General features: G+C 35.0%; 1 protein-coding gene across 1 annotated transcript in view; it reads left to right on the top strand.

Moving 5' to 3' along the window:
- The window catches only part of TEX11 (testis expressed 11), a 371,261-nt gene that overhangs the window by 5,981 nt on the left and 348,662 nt on the right, over positions 1-16,618 (top strand). Inside the window, exon 3 of the mRNA XM_044764084.2 lies at positions 10,040-10,161. Coding sequence (XP_044620019.1) covers positions 10,040-10,161 — 122 coding nt within the window. The remainder of the gene's footprint in view (positions 1-10,039; positions 10,162-16,618) is intronic.

The raw sequence follows: 16,618 nt of genomic DNA, 5'->3' as shown, positions 1-16,618 counted from the left end.
GTTGAATAAGAGTGGTGAGAGTGGGCACCCTTGTCTTGTTCTTGTTCTCAGAGGGATGGCTTTCAGTTTTTGCCCATTGAGTATGGTGTTGGCTGTGGGTTTGTCATATATGGCCTTTATTATGTTGAGGTACTTTCCTTCTATCCCCATTTTATTGAGAGTTTTTATCATAAATGGATGTTGGATCTTTTCAAATGCTTTCTCTGCATCTATTGAGATGATCATGTGGTTCTTGTTTCTCATTTTGTTAATGTAGTCTCTCACATTGATTGACTTGCGGATGTTGAACCATCCCTGTGTCCCTGGTATAAATCCCACTTGATCATGGTGTATAATCTTTTTAATGTATTGCTGTATTCGGTTTGCCAAAATTTTGTTGAGAATTTTTGCATCTATGTTCATCAGTGATATTGGCCTGTAGTTTTCCTTCTTTGTGTTGTCCTTGTCAGGTTTCATCCATCTTTTTGTACTGACAATTCCAATCAATTTCAAAGCCAAGAAGGAATAGAAATTGGTCTAAGTTATACCCATTGGGGCTGAATAAGTGTAACTCCTTTTCTGCATGCCAGCTCTTTGACTATTTGAAGATACCGTGTCCCCTGGGAAGTCTCTTCTTCAGATTAAGCGTTCTCAGTTCATTCAGTCATTCCTCATATTACATGGTTTCTAGTCCCCTCATCCTTTTATGTGCTATCCTCTGAACATGCTCTATTCTTTTCATGTTATTTCTTAAAGTGTGGTACCCAGAACAGAACACAATTCTCTAGGTTTGATATGAGCAGCACAAGCTAATCTTTCTCTTTAGATTTAGGAGTGATCATCATTTTCTTTAGATACTGATGTAGCTAAGGATTGAATTTGTTTTATTGTTTTCGTGGGTGACGGCAGTCACACTACACTAGTGACTCATATTGAGCTTTTTACCCCCAAAAGACCCTCAGTCTTTTTTTTAATACATGCTGCTGTTAAGCTACATCTTGCCTGTTATACATTGGTGCAGTTAGTTTTGAAGATTTAAATGCAGGACTATAATTTTTTTCTTATGTTAATCCCTTTGCTACAACTGAAGTTTTAATTTTTGTTCCTGATTATATCATCCATCTTATTTGTTCTCTCTCAGCTTCTTCATCCAAATCATTGATAAAATTGTTCAGTAGGACAGGGCCAAGGACAGAATGTTGTGACATTAAATACCTCACTTGAGATTGACATCAATCCATTAAGCAGCATGCTTTGGGTAGGCTTGTTCAATCTGCCTTATTTGCTCTTGTCTCCAGTCTGGCAACATTCTTGTTCTGTACTTGGCTTTATCCCTAGAGTTAGAATTTCTGGTTCATCTCCTCGAAGGGCTCCTGGGTCTCTCTGTATATGCACTTGTTACCAACTCTCTCGTTCGCCTTTTTTTCCCAGCTTTATTGGGAAATAATTGACATATAACATTGTGTGAATTTAAAATGTACAACATAGTGATTTTATATATGTAAATATTGCAAAATGATTACCACAATAAGGTTAGTTAACACATCCATCACCTCACATAGTTTTTTTTGAGGGGGGCGCAGGAAATGGGTGAAAGGTGGTCAAAGGGGACGAACCTCCTCTTTACCTTTGAGGCTGCCTTCTTGATGTTGAACAGTTTGATGCCACACTGTGCTGTCCTGCTTTTGACTTACAACCTCCAGGGATTTCAGCTCTCTAGTACTTTTACTTCTTTCTCTCCCCTCCTCTTTCCTCCCTCTCTCCTTCCTTTTTCTTTTCCTTTCTTTCTTAGAAATCAACTTTATTGAGTTATAATTTATGTACAGTAACATTCACACATTTTAAGTGTACAGGTTGATGCTTTCTTTTGGCAAATGTAACCCATGTAACCACCATTCCAATGAAGAAATAGAAGATTCTCATCTCAGAAAATTCCTTCATGCCCCTTTACAGTCAGTCTACATGCTGCCCCGCCCAGGCAACCACTGTTCTGATTTCTATGACTGCCAATTAGTCTGTAAATGAAAGCATACAGTATGCACTCTTTTTTTCTATGATGACTTTTACTAAGCGTAATTGTTTTGAGATTCATCCATATTGTTGCATATATGAGTAATTAATTCCTTTTTATTGCATAGTAGCATTCCACTGAATGAATATATCATAGTTTATCCATTCATCAGCTAATGGATATTTTTGGCTATCATGAATAAAGTTGCTGTGATTATTCATGTATAAGTTTTTTTTAATGACTTAAGTTTTCATTTTTCTTGGGGGGAGTACCTGGGAATGGATTTGCTGGGATGTAAAGTGCTTTTGTAACCAGGTTTCAACAGATCGTCTAGAGTATTTCCTTTCTGGAGGACAGGTTTTGAAAGGCCCAAATTCTTAATTTAAGAAACAATAGCAACTGGGCTGGGGGGTTTTCTAAAACTGCCCTGCCTGATTCAGAAAAAGTTCCTCATCTTGTCAAGCACCAAGACCATCCAAAATAGAAGGCGACTTAACATGGGAATATCAAAAAGTTAAGTGGTGTTGAAAGAACGTTTGTATCAAGATAATTTAGCCCAGTTGTCCTTCTCAACATTAGAGTTATTTCTTCTTAAAGGATGGCAACTGTTTTCAAGCTTTGGAACTTCCTTTCCTATGTCTAATTTGGAGACAATTCTCCTTTCTCTAGATTTCTAACATCTTTGTATTTGCTGTTATATAAATACCCTTATGGTCTATTGAAATATCCAAGTTAATACTTTCTTTTTCTGTTAAATCTATGATGACTGTTAGGGAGGTAAATATTAACTAATTTGTTTTATCAAATCTTCAGAATTCAGTCACAATATATACTCTAGACCAGCCCTGTCCAGTAAAATATAATGTGAGCTACAAATGTAATTTAAAAATTTCTAATAGCCACATTTAAAAAGTAAAGAGAAACAAGTACAATTATTTTTAATAATAATAATAGTTTTAATACTATATTTGTAGCCCCATATATCCAAAATATCATCATTTTAACATGTAATCATTATACAAAATTACTGAGATATTTTACATTCTTTTTTTTCATACTAAATCTTTGAAATCTGGTGTGTATTTTACAATTATAGCACATCTCTGTTTGGAGTAACCAAATTTCAAGTGCTCAATAGCCACTTGTGTCTTCCATGTTAGACTGTAGATCTAGACTAAAAACTTTAGTAGGAAAACTCACTGAAGATAATTGACTTTCATTGAATCTCAAAGGACTTTATTCATTTAGAAGCCTCCCTGAACTATTGTTTTCCCAATCCTTTAAATGCCACAATGGGATCCTCAAATTAGGAATGGCAGAGTTATTAGGAAATGTCCTAAGAGGGGGCCACATAGTTCAGAGTCCTGAGCATAGCTTCTATATGGCCTATGCAGAGATCTCGCTGAGATACTTGTTGAGGTCATCTGGTATGCACATATTATACAGTTTATGAAATAAAGAGGTGGAATAACTAACAGAATTCAACCTTTTTAGTATGCCATGCAGTGTGTTTCAAGCTCTGGGCCCTACATACCTTTCTAATGGTGTTTCCTGTAATCTTCCTTTACCTTTTTCTCCAGCCATACATAAGTATTTATGGTTATTTGAACCCACTGTGCTTTTCCACACCCCTATGCTTTTCCCTCAGTTTGGTATGTTGCCTGCAATCCCTAACTCATCCCACCTCAAATGGCACCTCACTGAAGCCTCTCCTGCCATCCCTGTATCCCAACTCTCAAATGGGCAGAGTTACCCAATTCTTTTTTTATATTCCTGTAGCATCTTGTGCTCACAGCACTTATTACATTATATTATAAATGTTTTCATTTTAATTTCCCTTAATAGTGTGTATGATCCACTTGATGGCATAGACTGCCTCACTCATATTTGTATTCCTAGCAAGATGCCCAGTATCTGCCTAATACCAGGCATTGAATAAATATTTGTTGAATTAAGTTTTACAAGGAGAAATGTAGACACCAAGAAAAGCAGAAAGAGTGTAGTTGTCTTGGATTCTGTTCATGCTGTGCTATTAACCGCTTTGATTTTGGGCAAGTTAATTAACTTCTCTATGCTTTATTTTAATCAGTTGAAAAATTGGAGTGTGTTACTAGGATTTTAAGGTGACTTACAGCTCTAAAAATTTGATTGATTGATACATGTGTATCTACATATATCTTGTGTGGAAATGACTGTAAGCTCCTTAAGGGAGGGGACTATGTCTTGTTTACATTATATCCTTGGTGCTTAGCAAAATACTTGATTATCATTAAATGTTTATTGAAGAAAGGAATAAAAAAACTCTTGTCTATTCCATTCACATTGCCCACAAGGATGGCAACGCTATCACCAGGGATGACCCTATATATTTCTGATGATGATTTGGAAATGCACATGGGCTTAGATAAAGCTTTCTTGTGTTATTCCATCACCATCAGAAACAATTCATAGGGTGCCTAATTGTTTATGACAGTTTGCTTAGCAATCCTCTGACTAACTAGTGCATTCTGTTAGGATCAGAAAGGCTAAAGATATCTTGTGTGGAAAATTAGCCATCTTTCCTTTGATTTTATTAGACCTTTAACCTCTTTTGCAAGCAAGTTTTTTTTTATATGTATTGTGTGTAGGTTACAATCATATATAGATAAGAAACTACAAAGACAATTGAATCAACTTAGTCTTTCTTCATTCAAAGACCTCTTTGGTAAGAGTTGCTAAAATTTACTCAGCCTAGTTAATCCACTTCAGCCTTCCAACTGTGTTGTTATAGTCTACCTACTGCATTCCCAACCTTTCCATGTATTGTTTCTGGTCTGATTTAGACATTAATTTCCTGGGCAAGCGTCTTGGATAAGTCTTTTTTCCAGTGCCTAGTACATTGTTAACACTCAGTAAACAGAAGCTAATTAATTAAATTAAAGTTGTTTGGACAGATAGAAATAGCCTTTGGTAACCATGGTAACTAAAACAAACCAGATTTTGGCTGAATAAAAGCTTCTCAGTCAAGAACAGCAGGGCTCAGCTACAAAGGGTCCCAGGATATGGTGAGAATAAAAGAGCAATGTATACAGATACTTCATTAAGTAGATGCTTAGGAATAGGATTGGATGAATTGGCAAGTTGAGTTTGGTTATGAGCCTTGTATTTTCAGGAGTGTGAAAGATGTAAAATACCTAGATTCATTGTGACATTTACACAATGTGCATTTCGTTGAGAGGACTGAGTTGTGGCTCTTTTGAGATATTTCTTCTACTGATGTAGTTTGTATGGTGTCAGTACAATTCTATCCTTTAGTCTCTAAAGTTTAGTGCCCTGAATGTGACTGGATGTGTTTCCTCACCAAAATCAAACTGGAAATTCCTTTTTGGTCAGCATGATATTGTCAGTTCTTGCCTTCCTCCCACCCCCCTCAGCCAATTGCCGTCCAAAACTTTACACAGGTTTATCTCCTGATGAGCCCAGTATTTGCTCCAGTCCCTGAGCCAGTTCTGTCCAGGGCAAGAAAGAATAATATTGTGGAGTAGAGGAGAGGTTGGTTTGGAATGAAGTCATACTAGCCATCGGATTTGAGATTTAACATGCTAGGGGCATACTCTAGGCACCTGTTGAGCTCTGGAGCTGTATCATTTATGCTTGTCATGATTTTCATGGAGTTAGCCTGCCCTGCATCCCTTCCTAGTTGCCCTCCAGGACCAAGATGCTGCTCAGAACTACAATACACTGCTGTGAATAGCTCTCTTGGAGCTATGGTGCATGCTCTTCCATCAGACTTCTGCATTATGGCTCTCTGCTTGTATTCTCTTGTACCATAGCCAGTTTGTTAGTTGGGACCTTCTGGGACATTGTATAAGAAAAATAATTCTCTCTCTGACTGTAGATAGAAAGTATGATTTACAATGTGATTTTAGTTATGACTAAACCTGTTTGTCATGAGTTTGCCATGCCCTTTTGGCACTGTTTTGGATATTTTGGCTATCCTCATTCGAACCAGCCTTTGCTGAAATAGTTTTTCTTAGCTCGCAATCAGAATTACAGTGTAGCACTCTGAATGGTGTTGGCTCATTTCTTCTCTCCCTGCTGTTGTTTTTTTTTAAAGATTGGCACCTGAGCTAACAACTGTTGCCAATCTTCTTTTTTTTCTGCTTTTTCTCCCCAAATCCCCTCAGTACATAGTTGCATATTTTAGTTGTGGGTCCTTCTAGTTGTGGCATGTGGGACGCCGCCTCAGCGTGGCCTGATGAGTGGTGCCATCTCCACGCCCAGGATCCGAACCAGCAAAATCCCGGGCCGCCGCAGCAGAGCACGCGAACTTAACCACTTGGCCACGGGGCTGGCCCCCTCCCTGCTGTTTTTTCAGTTGTCTCGGAGTCCTGGCATATCACTTGTTCCAGGCCCTTCCCAATAAAATTAGTATAGTGGAAAGTACAGGATTTCAAATTAGAAAGCCTGAGTTCTAGTCCTGGTTTGCTACTTTTTCTTTGTGTCACCTTTGAGACGTCACTACACTTTGTTAAATCTCAGTTTCCACATCTTATAAAATAAAAATATCTCCCTCGTAGATTGATGATTAAATGAGAATGCATATGAAAAAACTTTGAGACCGTAAAATACTTTGCAAATGTTATTTTTATTGTAAATTTCGGTTCTTTTCTCACTAAAGAAGTTGCAGATAATCATTGTGACTTGGAGTAAAATCTTGAATTGACCCTGGCAGATCTTTGTGCTGCTTTGGCTTTTGAATGACTGGTTGAGCTGATGGAGGTCACAGGGAGAGACTTGGCAGGACTGATGATAGATTTTTTTCCATGTTGTCACAGAAGCTCCCTTCCCCAAGGACAGGGAAAATGTTTATTTTCTATTATACGCCACCTAGAATGCTGTCTACCTAATCAGAATTAATTGGTACTGATTAACGGCTGCCTCAATAGAGTGACCCCCAGTTTTAACTAGGATGAATCTCATTTAAATTATATTGACTGAAATCATGTGGTGAATCATAGTTTATTTCAGTAGCCAGGAAGATAATTTAATCATTTTCTTTCAAAATGTACAATCTTGTTTGATATAACCTTAATACAGCATGTTGTCTTGAGATCTCAAGAATAGGCTGTATTTATAGAGGCTCTTTTCTGAGGTTCTCCTAGAAGCATGTCTTCTTTCATAGTGTAAGTCTCAGCCATTCAGCCGTGTGATCTCTACTACTTACCTGGCTTTTTTGATCAGACTGCATTTAATCCTGAAGAACTGCAGGGCTGTCATTGCCTCAGGTGGGTGGTATCAATCAAGTTGCTCAACTGAATGACATTGAAAATATGTTTTGAAAGGACCAGAATTACTTTGACGAAGAATGAATCATATAAAACATTAAGAGAACATTCATAAGTCAAAATTAATGTCTTCATAGTCTCATATACTATGTAACCAGAAGTTATAATTGGTATTCTACTAAAATGTCTTTGGATTTTTTTGAGAAAAGGAACTCAAATCAAAGATTAATATTGAGTTTTTGTTTTTTTTTCAAAAACATTTTAAGAAATGTTTTTAAACCATATTTGGATTTTTTAAAAACATCATTTTTAAAACTTTCTTAATTATTTTTTTATTGAGCTATAATTGACACATTATATTAGTTTCACATGTACAAGATAATGATTTGATATTTGTATATTTTGAGAAATGGTCACCACAATAAGTCTAGTTAACATCTGTCACTATATTATTACAAAATTTTTTTTAGTCATGAGAACTTTTAAGATTTACCCTCTTAGCAACTTTCAAATATGCAGTATAATATTAACTATAATCTCCATGCTGTACATTACATCCCCATGACTTATTTATTTTATAATTGGAAGTTTGTACCTTTGACTCCCTTCACCCATTTCGGCTCCCTGCCCCCCCCCCCCCCCCCGGCAACCACCAATCTGTTCTCTATCTATGAGCTAGGTTTTTTTTTTTTTTAAGATTCCACATATAAGTGAGATCATATGGTATTTGTCTTTCTCTGTTTGACTTTTGTGTATATTTACTACATTTTCTTTATCCATTCATTCGTCGGTGGACACTTAGGTTGTTTCCATATTTTGGCTATTGTAAATAATACTGCAATGAACACAGGGTACATGTATCTTTTCAAATTAGTGGTTTTTTTGTTGTTTTTTTTTTTGCTGAGGAAGATTTGCCCTGAACTAACATCTGTTGCCAATCTTCCTCTTTTTGCTTGAGGAAGATTCACCCTGAGCTGACATCTGTGCCAGTCTTCCTCTGTTTTGTATGTGGGTCACCGCCACACCATGGCCACTGATGAGTGGTGTAGGTCTGTGCCTGGGAACTGAACCCGGGCCACTGAAGCAGAGCACGCTGAACTTAGCTGCTAAGGGCCAGCCCCCTCGAGTTAGTGTTTTCGTTTTTTTCAGATCAATACTTAGAAGTGGAATTGCTGGATCATATGGTAGTTCTATTTTTAATTTTTTGAGGAACCTCCATACTCTTTTTCATAGTGGCTGCACCAATTTACATTCCCACTAACAGTGTACAAGGGTTCTCTTTTCTCCGCATCCTCACCAACACTTATTTCTTGTCTTTCTGATTGTAGCCATTCTAACAGGTGTGAGGTGGTCTCACATTATGGTTTTGATTTGCATTTCCCTGATGATTAGTGATGTTAAGCATCTTTTCATGTGCCTGTTGGCCATCTATATGTCTTCTTGGGAAAAATGTCTATTCAGATCCTCTGTCCATTTTTTAATTGGATTGCTTGTTTTTTTATTGTTGAGTTGTATGAGTTCTTTAAAATATATTTTGGATATTAACCTCTTATCAGATATATGGTTTGCAAATATTTTCTCCTATTCTAAACTTTTCTAATTCGCTTATCAATATTTTGAGCAAGTGCTGTAATATATTTGCCTCTCAGGCTAATACTTACCTAATCTTAGCGGAATCAAAGATAATTAATATTAGTCTTTCCATTAACTAATTTATGGGAATAAGGAAGCTAGAGGTTTTTCTTTTCATGTATATCTTATCACCTGAGGTGTGCAAAATATGTATGGTATATTTTCCCTAATACCTCTGCTCATGTAGTGGGTACTAAAGATTCCATGAGCTTTAAAGAAATATTTTGAGTACATTTGAACATAATTTGCTTTGTGAAGTCTTTTTGTGACTCTATCTTCTGATGTTTAACTGAAAATTTTCATTTAGCAGATTTATTATTTATTGTAGCAGGTTAAAGAATCTGTTTATTGTAGCAGCTTAAAAAATCTTTCAAAAGCTACTCTTATAGTATTGTTATAAATATTAACGATATTCTTGCTAGTTTATGCTCAGAAATGTTGCAAGAAATTAGAGACGTGTAGGTTATGGAGAACTCTGTTACATGAGTTTGGAAAAGCTTCATTTTTGATAATATGAAAGGCATCAATTATGATTCTGCGTCATGCTTGGGTTTTAAGGAATTCCACGCCCTAGTAAGATTCAGCTATGTGGAGTCTGGAGCTCAGACTGTTTAGAAAATGGTGACATCATTTGTACGGATTCAATAACAAGTTAATGTTGTCGCTAATTGGGCGTGGCATTTTTTTCTCACAAAGTAGTCAAGACTTCAGAGCCAGCATAAGTTAGCTATGTCTCTCTAATGCTTGAAAGTCTTAATAAGTATTTCAGTTTTACAGGGCACATATCTAAGTCTCCCTTCAGAATTTTGTAGTTTTGAAGACATTGTTAAGTTTTATTTTGTAGTTTTAAGACGTACTATAGTAACATTACTATTTGTGAAGTCAGTGCATTTTGCTTTCTGAGAATGAGTAATGATGATTAAGTTCTAAACAAGGGACTCCCTGGGAATACAAATTTTATATGAAAATTGTACTCTACCTTTAGCTAAGAGAAACTTTGTCTCCAGTTTGGTTTTGCTCTAAGTATCATTCAAGTTTCTTCATGCTGTAGTCATTTGACCAAAGGTCTGGGAACAGATTTCAAAATGATTTGCTACTTTTAGCTGATGGTGATAGTTCACACTATTTTTCTCATCCATTCTTATTTCAGAAATTATTGAAAACCTGATTGTAAAAGGTAATTCACCTAGCATACATGAGGCCATTGATAGACTCTTCATGGACATAGCAAATATCAACAGGGAGTCTATGGCTGAAATGCAGGATGCTCAGGTTGGTATAAAAATAATTTTGTTTATGATAAATTTTGATGATTCATCATTTTAATTAATATATAAGTAAAAAAATAGTTTTCATGATTAGCCATTGCTAAATACATAGAAAATCTATTTTTGGATTTTCAAGCCTCATGGCACATTTAGGGAAAATAGAGTTTTAGAAACCAATGGAAAAGTATGTGCTCAAGCTTAATATTTACTCTTTAACCTCTCTAAGCTTCAATTTTCTCATTTGTTAAAGGAGAATAATACAACTAGCCTCCTAGTGTTGTTGTGAATAGTAAACAAAATAACATATATAAGGTCCTGGGTACATAGTAGTTAGTCACTAAATAATGGTTCTCTTTTCCTTCTCTTTGCAGCAAACTAAGAAACTACCTGGTAGTGGGGAACTCAATTGAATATAAGTCTTCAGGGGTGCTTTTGGGGGGGTATTTTTTCTAATATTTAAATGAAGACTTGTCACTTAATTTGCAAGTTGCCTTGAGGTTCTGAAACATTTTTGGGAATGTTTACCTTGGGCAAATCCTTCCATTTTGGTGACTGCACATATGGAAAGATGAGAAGAAAGTTAATTGTAAATATCTGTCCCTCTTTTTTATGTATATAATAGCTTTATTTAGATATAATTCATGTAGCATGTAATTTACCCATTTCAAGTGTACAATTCAATAATTTTTAGTTTCACAGAGTTGTGCACCCATCACCACAATTTTAGAATATTTTCATCACACCAAAAAGAAGTCTTACACCTATTCACAAGCACTCTCCATTATTTCCCCTCTCCCTTAACTGTAGACAACCTCTAATCTACTTTCTGTCTCTATGGATTTGCCTATTCTGGAAATTTTATATAAATGGGATCATACAATGTGTGATCTTTTGTGACTGACTTCTTTCACTTTGCATCATGTTTTCAAGGTTCTTCCATGTAGTAGCATATATCTGTACTTCATTCCTTTTTTATGGCCGAATAATATTCCATTCTTTGGATGTACCACATTTTGTATATCCATTCATCTGTTGATGGGCATTTGGATTGTTTACATTTTTCAGCTATTATGAATAATTCTGCTACGAGCATTCATGTACAGGCATTTAGGTTTTTATTTCTCTTAGGTACATACCTATGAGTGAAATTGCTGGGTCATATGGTAACTTTGTTTAAACTTTTGAGGAACTGCTGGATTGTTTTCCAGAGTGAGTGCACTGTTTTACATCCCCACCAGCAGTGTATGAGGGATCCAGTTTTTCTACATCCTCACCAGTACTTGTTATCATCTGTCTTTTTGATTATAGTCATCCTAATGGGTGTGAAGTGGTATCTCATTGTGTTTGTTTTATTTTTAATTATGGCAAAATGTGCATAAAATTTACCATCTTAATTGTTTTATTTTTTTCTTTATTCCTAGAAAAGCATTTATTTATTTAATTTTTTAATGAGGTAACATTGGTTTATAACATTATATAAATTTCAAGTGTACATCATGATATAATAATAGCCATTCTAATGGGAGTGAGGTGATAGTTCATTGAAGTTTTGATTTGCATTTCCCTAATAATTAATGATGAACATCTTTTCGTGTACCTGTTGACCATCTGTATGACTTCTTTGGAAAAATGTTCAGATCCTTTGCCCATTTTTTGTTGTTGAGTTATATGAATTCTTTATATATTTTGGATGTTAGCTCCTTATCAGATATATGATTTGCAAGTACTTTCTCCCAGTTGTTAGGTTGTCTTTTCATTTTGTTGCCGGTTTCCTTTGCTGTGCAGGCTTTTTAGTTTGATGTAGTCCCATTTGTTTATTTTTTCTACTATTTCCCTTGCCTGGTCAGACATGGTATTCAAAAAGATACTGCTAAGACTGATGTCAAAGAGTGGACTGCCTATGTTTTCTTCTAGAAGTTTTATGGTTTCAGGTCTTACATTCAAGTCTATAATCCATTTTCAGTTAATTTCTGTGTATGGTGTAAGATAATGGTCTACTTTCAATCTTTTGCGTGTGGCTGTCCGTTTTCCCCAACACCATTTATTGAAGAGACTTTCTTTTTTCCATAATATGTTCGTGGCTCCTTTGTCCAAAATGAGCTGTCTGTAGATGTGTGGGTTTATTTCTGGGCTCTCGATTCTGTTCCATTGATCTATCTGTGTGTCTGTTTTTGTGCCAGTACGATGCTGTTCTGATTACTATAGCTTCGTAGTGTGTACATATATATATATATATATATATGTTTCCAAACATTTTTCCAAAAACATATACATATATATGTTTTTTGGTGAGGAATATTGGCCCTGGCTAACATCTGTTGCCAATCTTCCTCTTTTTGCTTGAGGAAGATTATCGCTGAGCTAATATTTATGCCAGTCTTCCTCTATTTTGCATGTGGGATGCTGCCACAGCATGGCTTGACAAGTGGTATGTAGGTCTGCACCTGGGATCCGAACCCGCCAACCCCAGGCTGCTGAAGTGGAGCACTTGAACTTAACCACTACATCACCGGGCTGGCCCCAGCTTTGGAGTACATTTTGAAAATAGTATGATACCTCCCGCTTTGTTCTTTTTTCTCAGGATTCCTTTGGCTATTCTGGGTCTTTTGTTGTTTCATGTAAGTTTTAGGATTCTTTGTTCTATTTCTGTGAAAAATGTCATTAGGATTCTGATGGGGATTGCGTTGAATCTGTAGATTGCTTTAGAAAGTATGGACATTTTAACTATGTTAATTTGTCCAATCCATGAGCATGGAATATTTTTCCATTTCTTTGTGTCTTCTTTGATTTCTTTCAACAGTGTTTTATAGTTTTCACTGTACAGGTGTTTCACTTCTTTGGTTATATTTATTCCTAGGTATTTTATTCTTTTTCTTACAATTGTAAATGGGATTGTATTCTTAATTTCTTTTTCTGGTATTTTCTTGTTAGTGTATAGAAATGCAACTGATTTTTGTATGTTGATTTTGTACCCTGCAACTTTGCTATATTCGTTTATTATTTATAATAGTTTTTTGTGGATCTCTTTAGGGTTTTCTATATATAAAATCATGCAATTTGCAAATAGTGACAGTTTTACTTCTTCCTTTCCAATTTGGATTCCTTTTATTTCTTTTTCTTGCCTGATTGCTCTTGTTAGGACTTCCAATACTATGTTAAATAAGATTGGCGAAAGTGGGCATCCTTGTCTTCTTCCTGTTCTTAGAGGGATGGCTTTCAGTTTTTCACTGTTGAGTATGATGTTAGCTTTGGGTTTGTCATAAATGGCCTTTATTATGTTGAGGTACTTTCCTTCTATACCCATTTATTCAAAGTTTTTGTCATAATTGGATGCTATATCTTGTCAAATGCTTTCTCTACATCTATTGAGATGATCATGTGGTTTTTATTCTTCATTTTGTTAATGTGGTGTATCATGTTGATTCATTTGTGGATATTGAACCATCCCCGCATCCCTGGAATAAATCCTACTTGATCATGATGTATCATCTTTTTAATGTATTGTTGTATTTGATTTGGTAGTATTTTGTTGATGATTTTTGCATGGATGTTCATCAGTGATATTGGCCTGTAGTTTTCTTTTTTTGTGTTGTCCTCGTGTGGTTTTGGTATCAGGGTAATGTTGGCCTCATAGAAATGAGTTAGGAAGCATCCCCTTCTCTTCAGTTTTTTGGAAGAGTTTGAGAAGGATAGGTATTAAGTCTTCTTTGAATGTTTGGTAAAGTTCACCAAGGAAGCCATCTGGTCCTGGACTCTTGCTTTTTCATTACTGTTTCGATCTCCTTACTAGTGATCAGTCTATTCAGATTTTCTATTTTTTCTTGATTCAGTTTTGGGGATTGTATGATTTTAAGAATTTATCCATTTCTTCTAGATTATCCAGTTTGTTGGTGTATAGCTTTTCATAGAAATCTCTTATAATCTTCTGTATTTCTGAGGTGTCCATTGTAATTTCTCCTCTTTCATTTCTGATTTTATTTAGTTGAGCTTTCTCTCTTTTTTTCTTGGTGAGTCTAGCTAAATGTTTGTCAATTTTGTTTATCTTTTCAAAGAACCAGCTGTTCATTTCATTGACTTTTTCTATTTTTTTTTTTTAGTCTCTATGTCATTTATTTCCACTCTGATTTTTACTGTTTCCTTCCTTCTACTGATTTTGGGCTTTGTTTGTTTTCTTTTCCTAGTTCCTTTAGGTGCACTGTTAGAGTGTTAATTTGAAAATTTTCTTGTTTGTTGAGGTAGACCTGTATTGCTATAAACTTGTGTCTTAGAACCACTTTTATTGTATCCCATAAATTTTGTGTGTCATATTTTCATTCTAGTTTGTCTCCAGGGATTTTTTAATTTCTCCTTTGATTTTTTCTTTGACCCAATTGTTGTTTAGTAGCATTTTGTTTAATCTCCAGGTATTTGGGGCTTTTCTAGTTTTCTTCTTGTATCGATTTCTAGTTTTGTAGCGTTATGGTCAGAAAAGATGCTTGGTATTATTTCAGTCTTCATAAATTTAGTGAGACTTGTTTTGTGGCCTAATATATAATCTATCCTGGAGAATGTTCCATGTGCATTTGAAAAGAATGTGTATTCTGTGGTTTTTGGATGGAATGTTCTGTCTATATCTACTAAGTCCATCTGGTATCATGTGCCATTTAAGGCCAATGTCTCCTTATTGATCTTCTGTTTGGATGATCTATCCATTGATGTAAGCAGAGTGTTGAAGTCCCCTACTATGATTTTGTTATTGTCAATTTTTCTTTTTATGTCTGTTAATAATTGCTTTATATATTTAGGTACTCCTATGTTGGGTGCATAGATGTGCTATGTCCTCTTGTTGGATTGTTCCCTTTATCATTATGTAGGACCCTTCTTTGTCTCTTGTTACAGTTTTTGTTTTGAAGTCTATTTTGTCTGGTATAAGTATTGCTACTCCAGCTTTCTTTTTGTTTCCCTTGGCACAGAGTGTCTTTTTCCATCCCTTCACTTTCAGTTTGTGAGTGTCTTTAGGTCTGAAGTGTGTCTCTTGTATGCAGTGTATGTATGGGTCTTGTTTTTTTTATCCATTCAGCTACTCTCTGTCTTTTGATTGGAGCATTTAGTCCATTGATATTTAAAGTAGCTATTGATAAATATGTACTTATTGCCATTTTGTTATTTTTTTCTTCTAAGAGTTTTATAGTTTTATTTCTTGCCTTTAGGTTTATCACCCATTTTGATTTTATTTTTACATATGGTGTGAGGAAGGGATCAACTTCATTCTTTTGCATGTGGATATCAAGTTGTCCTAGTGCATTTGTTGAAAAGTCTATTCTTTCTCCGTTACATTTGTGTTAGCACCTTTGTCGAAATTCAATTGACCATAACTGTGAAGGTTTATTTCTGGACTCCCAATTCTATTCCACTGGTCTCTATGTCTATCTTTATGCAAGTACCACACTGTCTTGATTACTGTAGCTTTGTAGTAACTTTTGAAATTGGGAAGTGTGAGTCCTCCAACTTTGTTCTTGTTTTTCAAGATTGTTTTGAGTATTCTGGGTTATTTTAATTTCCACATGGATTTTAGGATCAACTTGTTGATTTCTGAAAAGAAGCTAGCTGGAATTTTGATGGGTATTGCCTTAAATCTTTAGATCAATTTGGGGAGTATTGCCATCTTGACAAAATTAAGTCTTCTGATCCATGAAATTGGTATATCGTTCTGTTTGTTAAGTTTTCTTTAATGTTTTTCAACAATGTTTTTAGCTTTGGAATGTAAGTTTTGCTCTTTTTTGTTAAATTTATTCCTATATATTTTATTTCTTTTGATGTTATTGTAGATGGAATTGTTTTCGTAATTTAATTTTCAGATTATTCATTGCTAGTTATAGAAATACAATTTATTTTTGTGTATTGATCTTATATCCTGTAATGTTGCTGAACTTGTTAATTAAATCTAAAGTTTTTAGTGTATTCTTTTATATGTATGTCTCTTTTTAGATTATAACCTCTTTACTGTGCTTAGTTGTTAGTGAAAAGAGATTATGAGGTTCAGGGGAGAGTCTAGTCCTATTTTACAAAAATATCTGCTTGGTTTTGGAAGTGACTTGAATTTATTTTCTTTCTAGAAAGCCAATCTTTGAATATTATTTACTTCTGTTGCATATACTTACTGTGCTTATCATTACACATTTATATAAACTTAGCACAAAACCTGCCACATATTAGGTGCTCAATACGTATTTATTGAATAAAGCTGCATTTTGCGAATATGAAGTGTTTATAGTCATAATTAATCTTATTCTTTTCTTTCTAACACAATATGGAAAAATACAAAAAATTATTTAAATCATAAAGTAATATAACATTACATGAAGTTTGAAAAATGAAGGAGAAAATGCCCATAATCACACCACTCTAATATTACTACATAGACTCATTTTAATGTATTTTCTTTAATAATTTCCATGTTTAAAATTTATATAGCCATAATT

The sequence above is a fragment of the Equus asinus genome, chromosome X, assembly GCF_041296235.1.
Source record: "Equus asinus isolate D_3611 breed Donkey chromosome X, EquAss-T2T_v2, whole genome shotgun sequence".
Classification (NCBI taxonomy): domain Eukaryota; kingdom Metazoa; phylum Chordata; class Mammalia; order Perissodactyla; family Equidae; genus Equus; species Equus asinus.
This window is presented reverse-complemented; position numbering and strand designations above follow the sequence as displayed.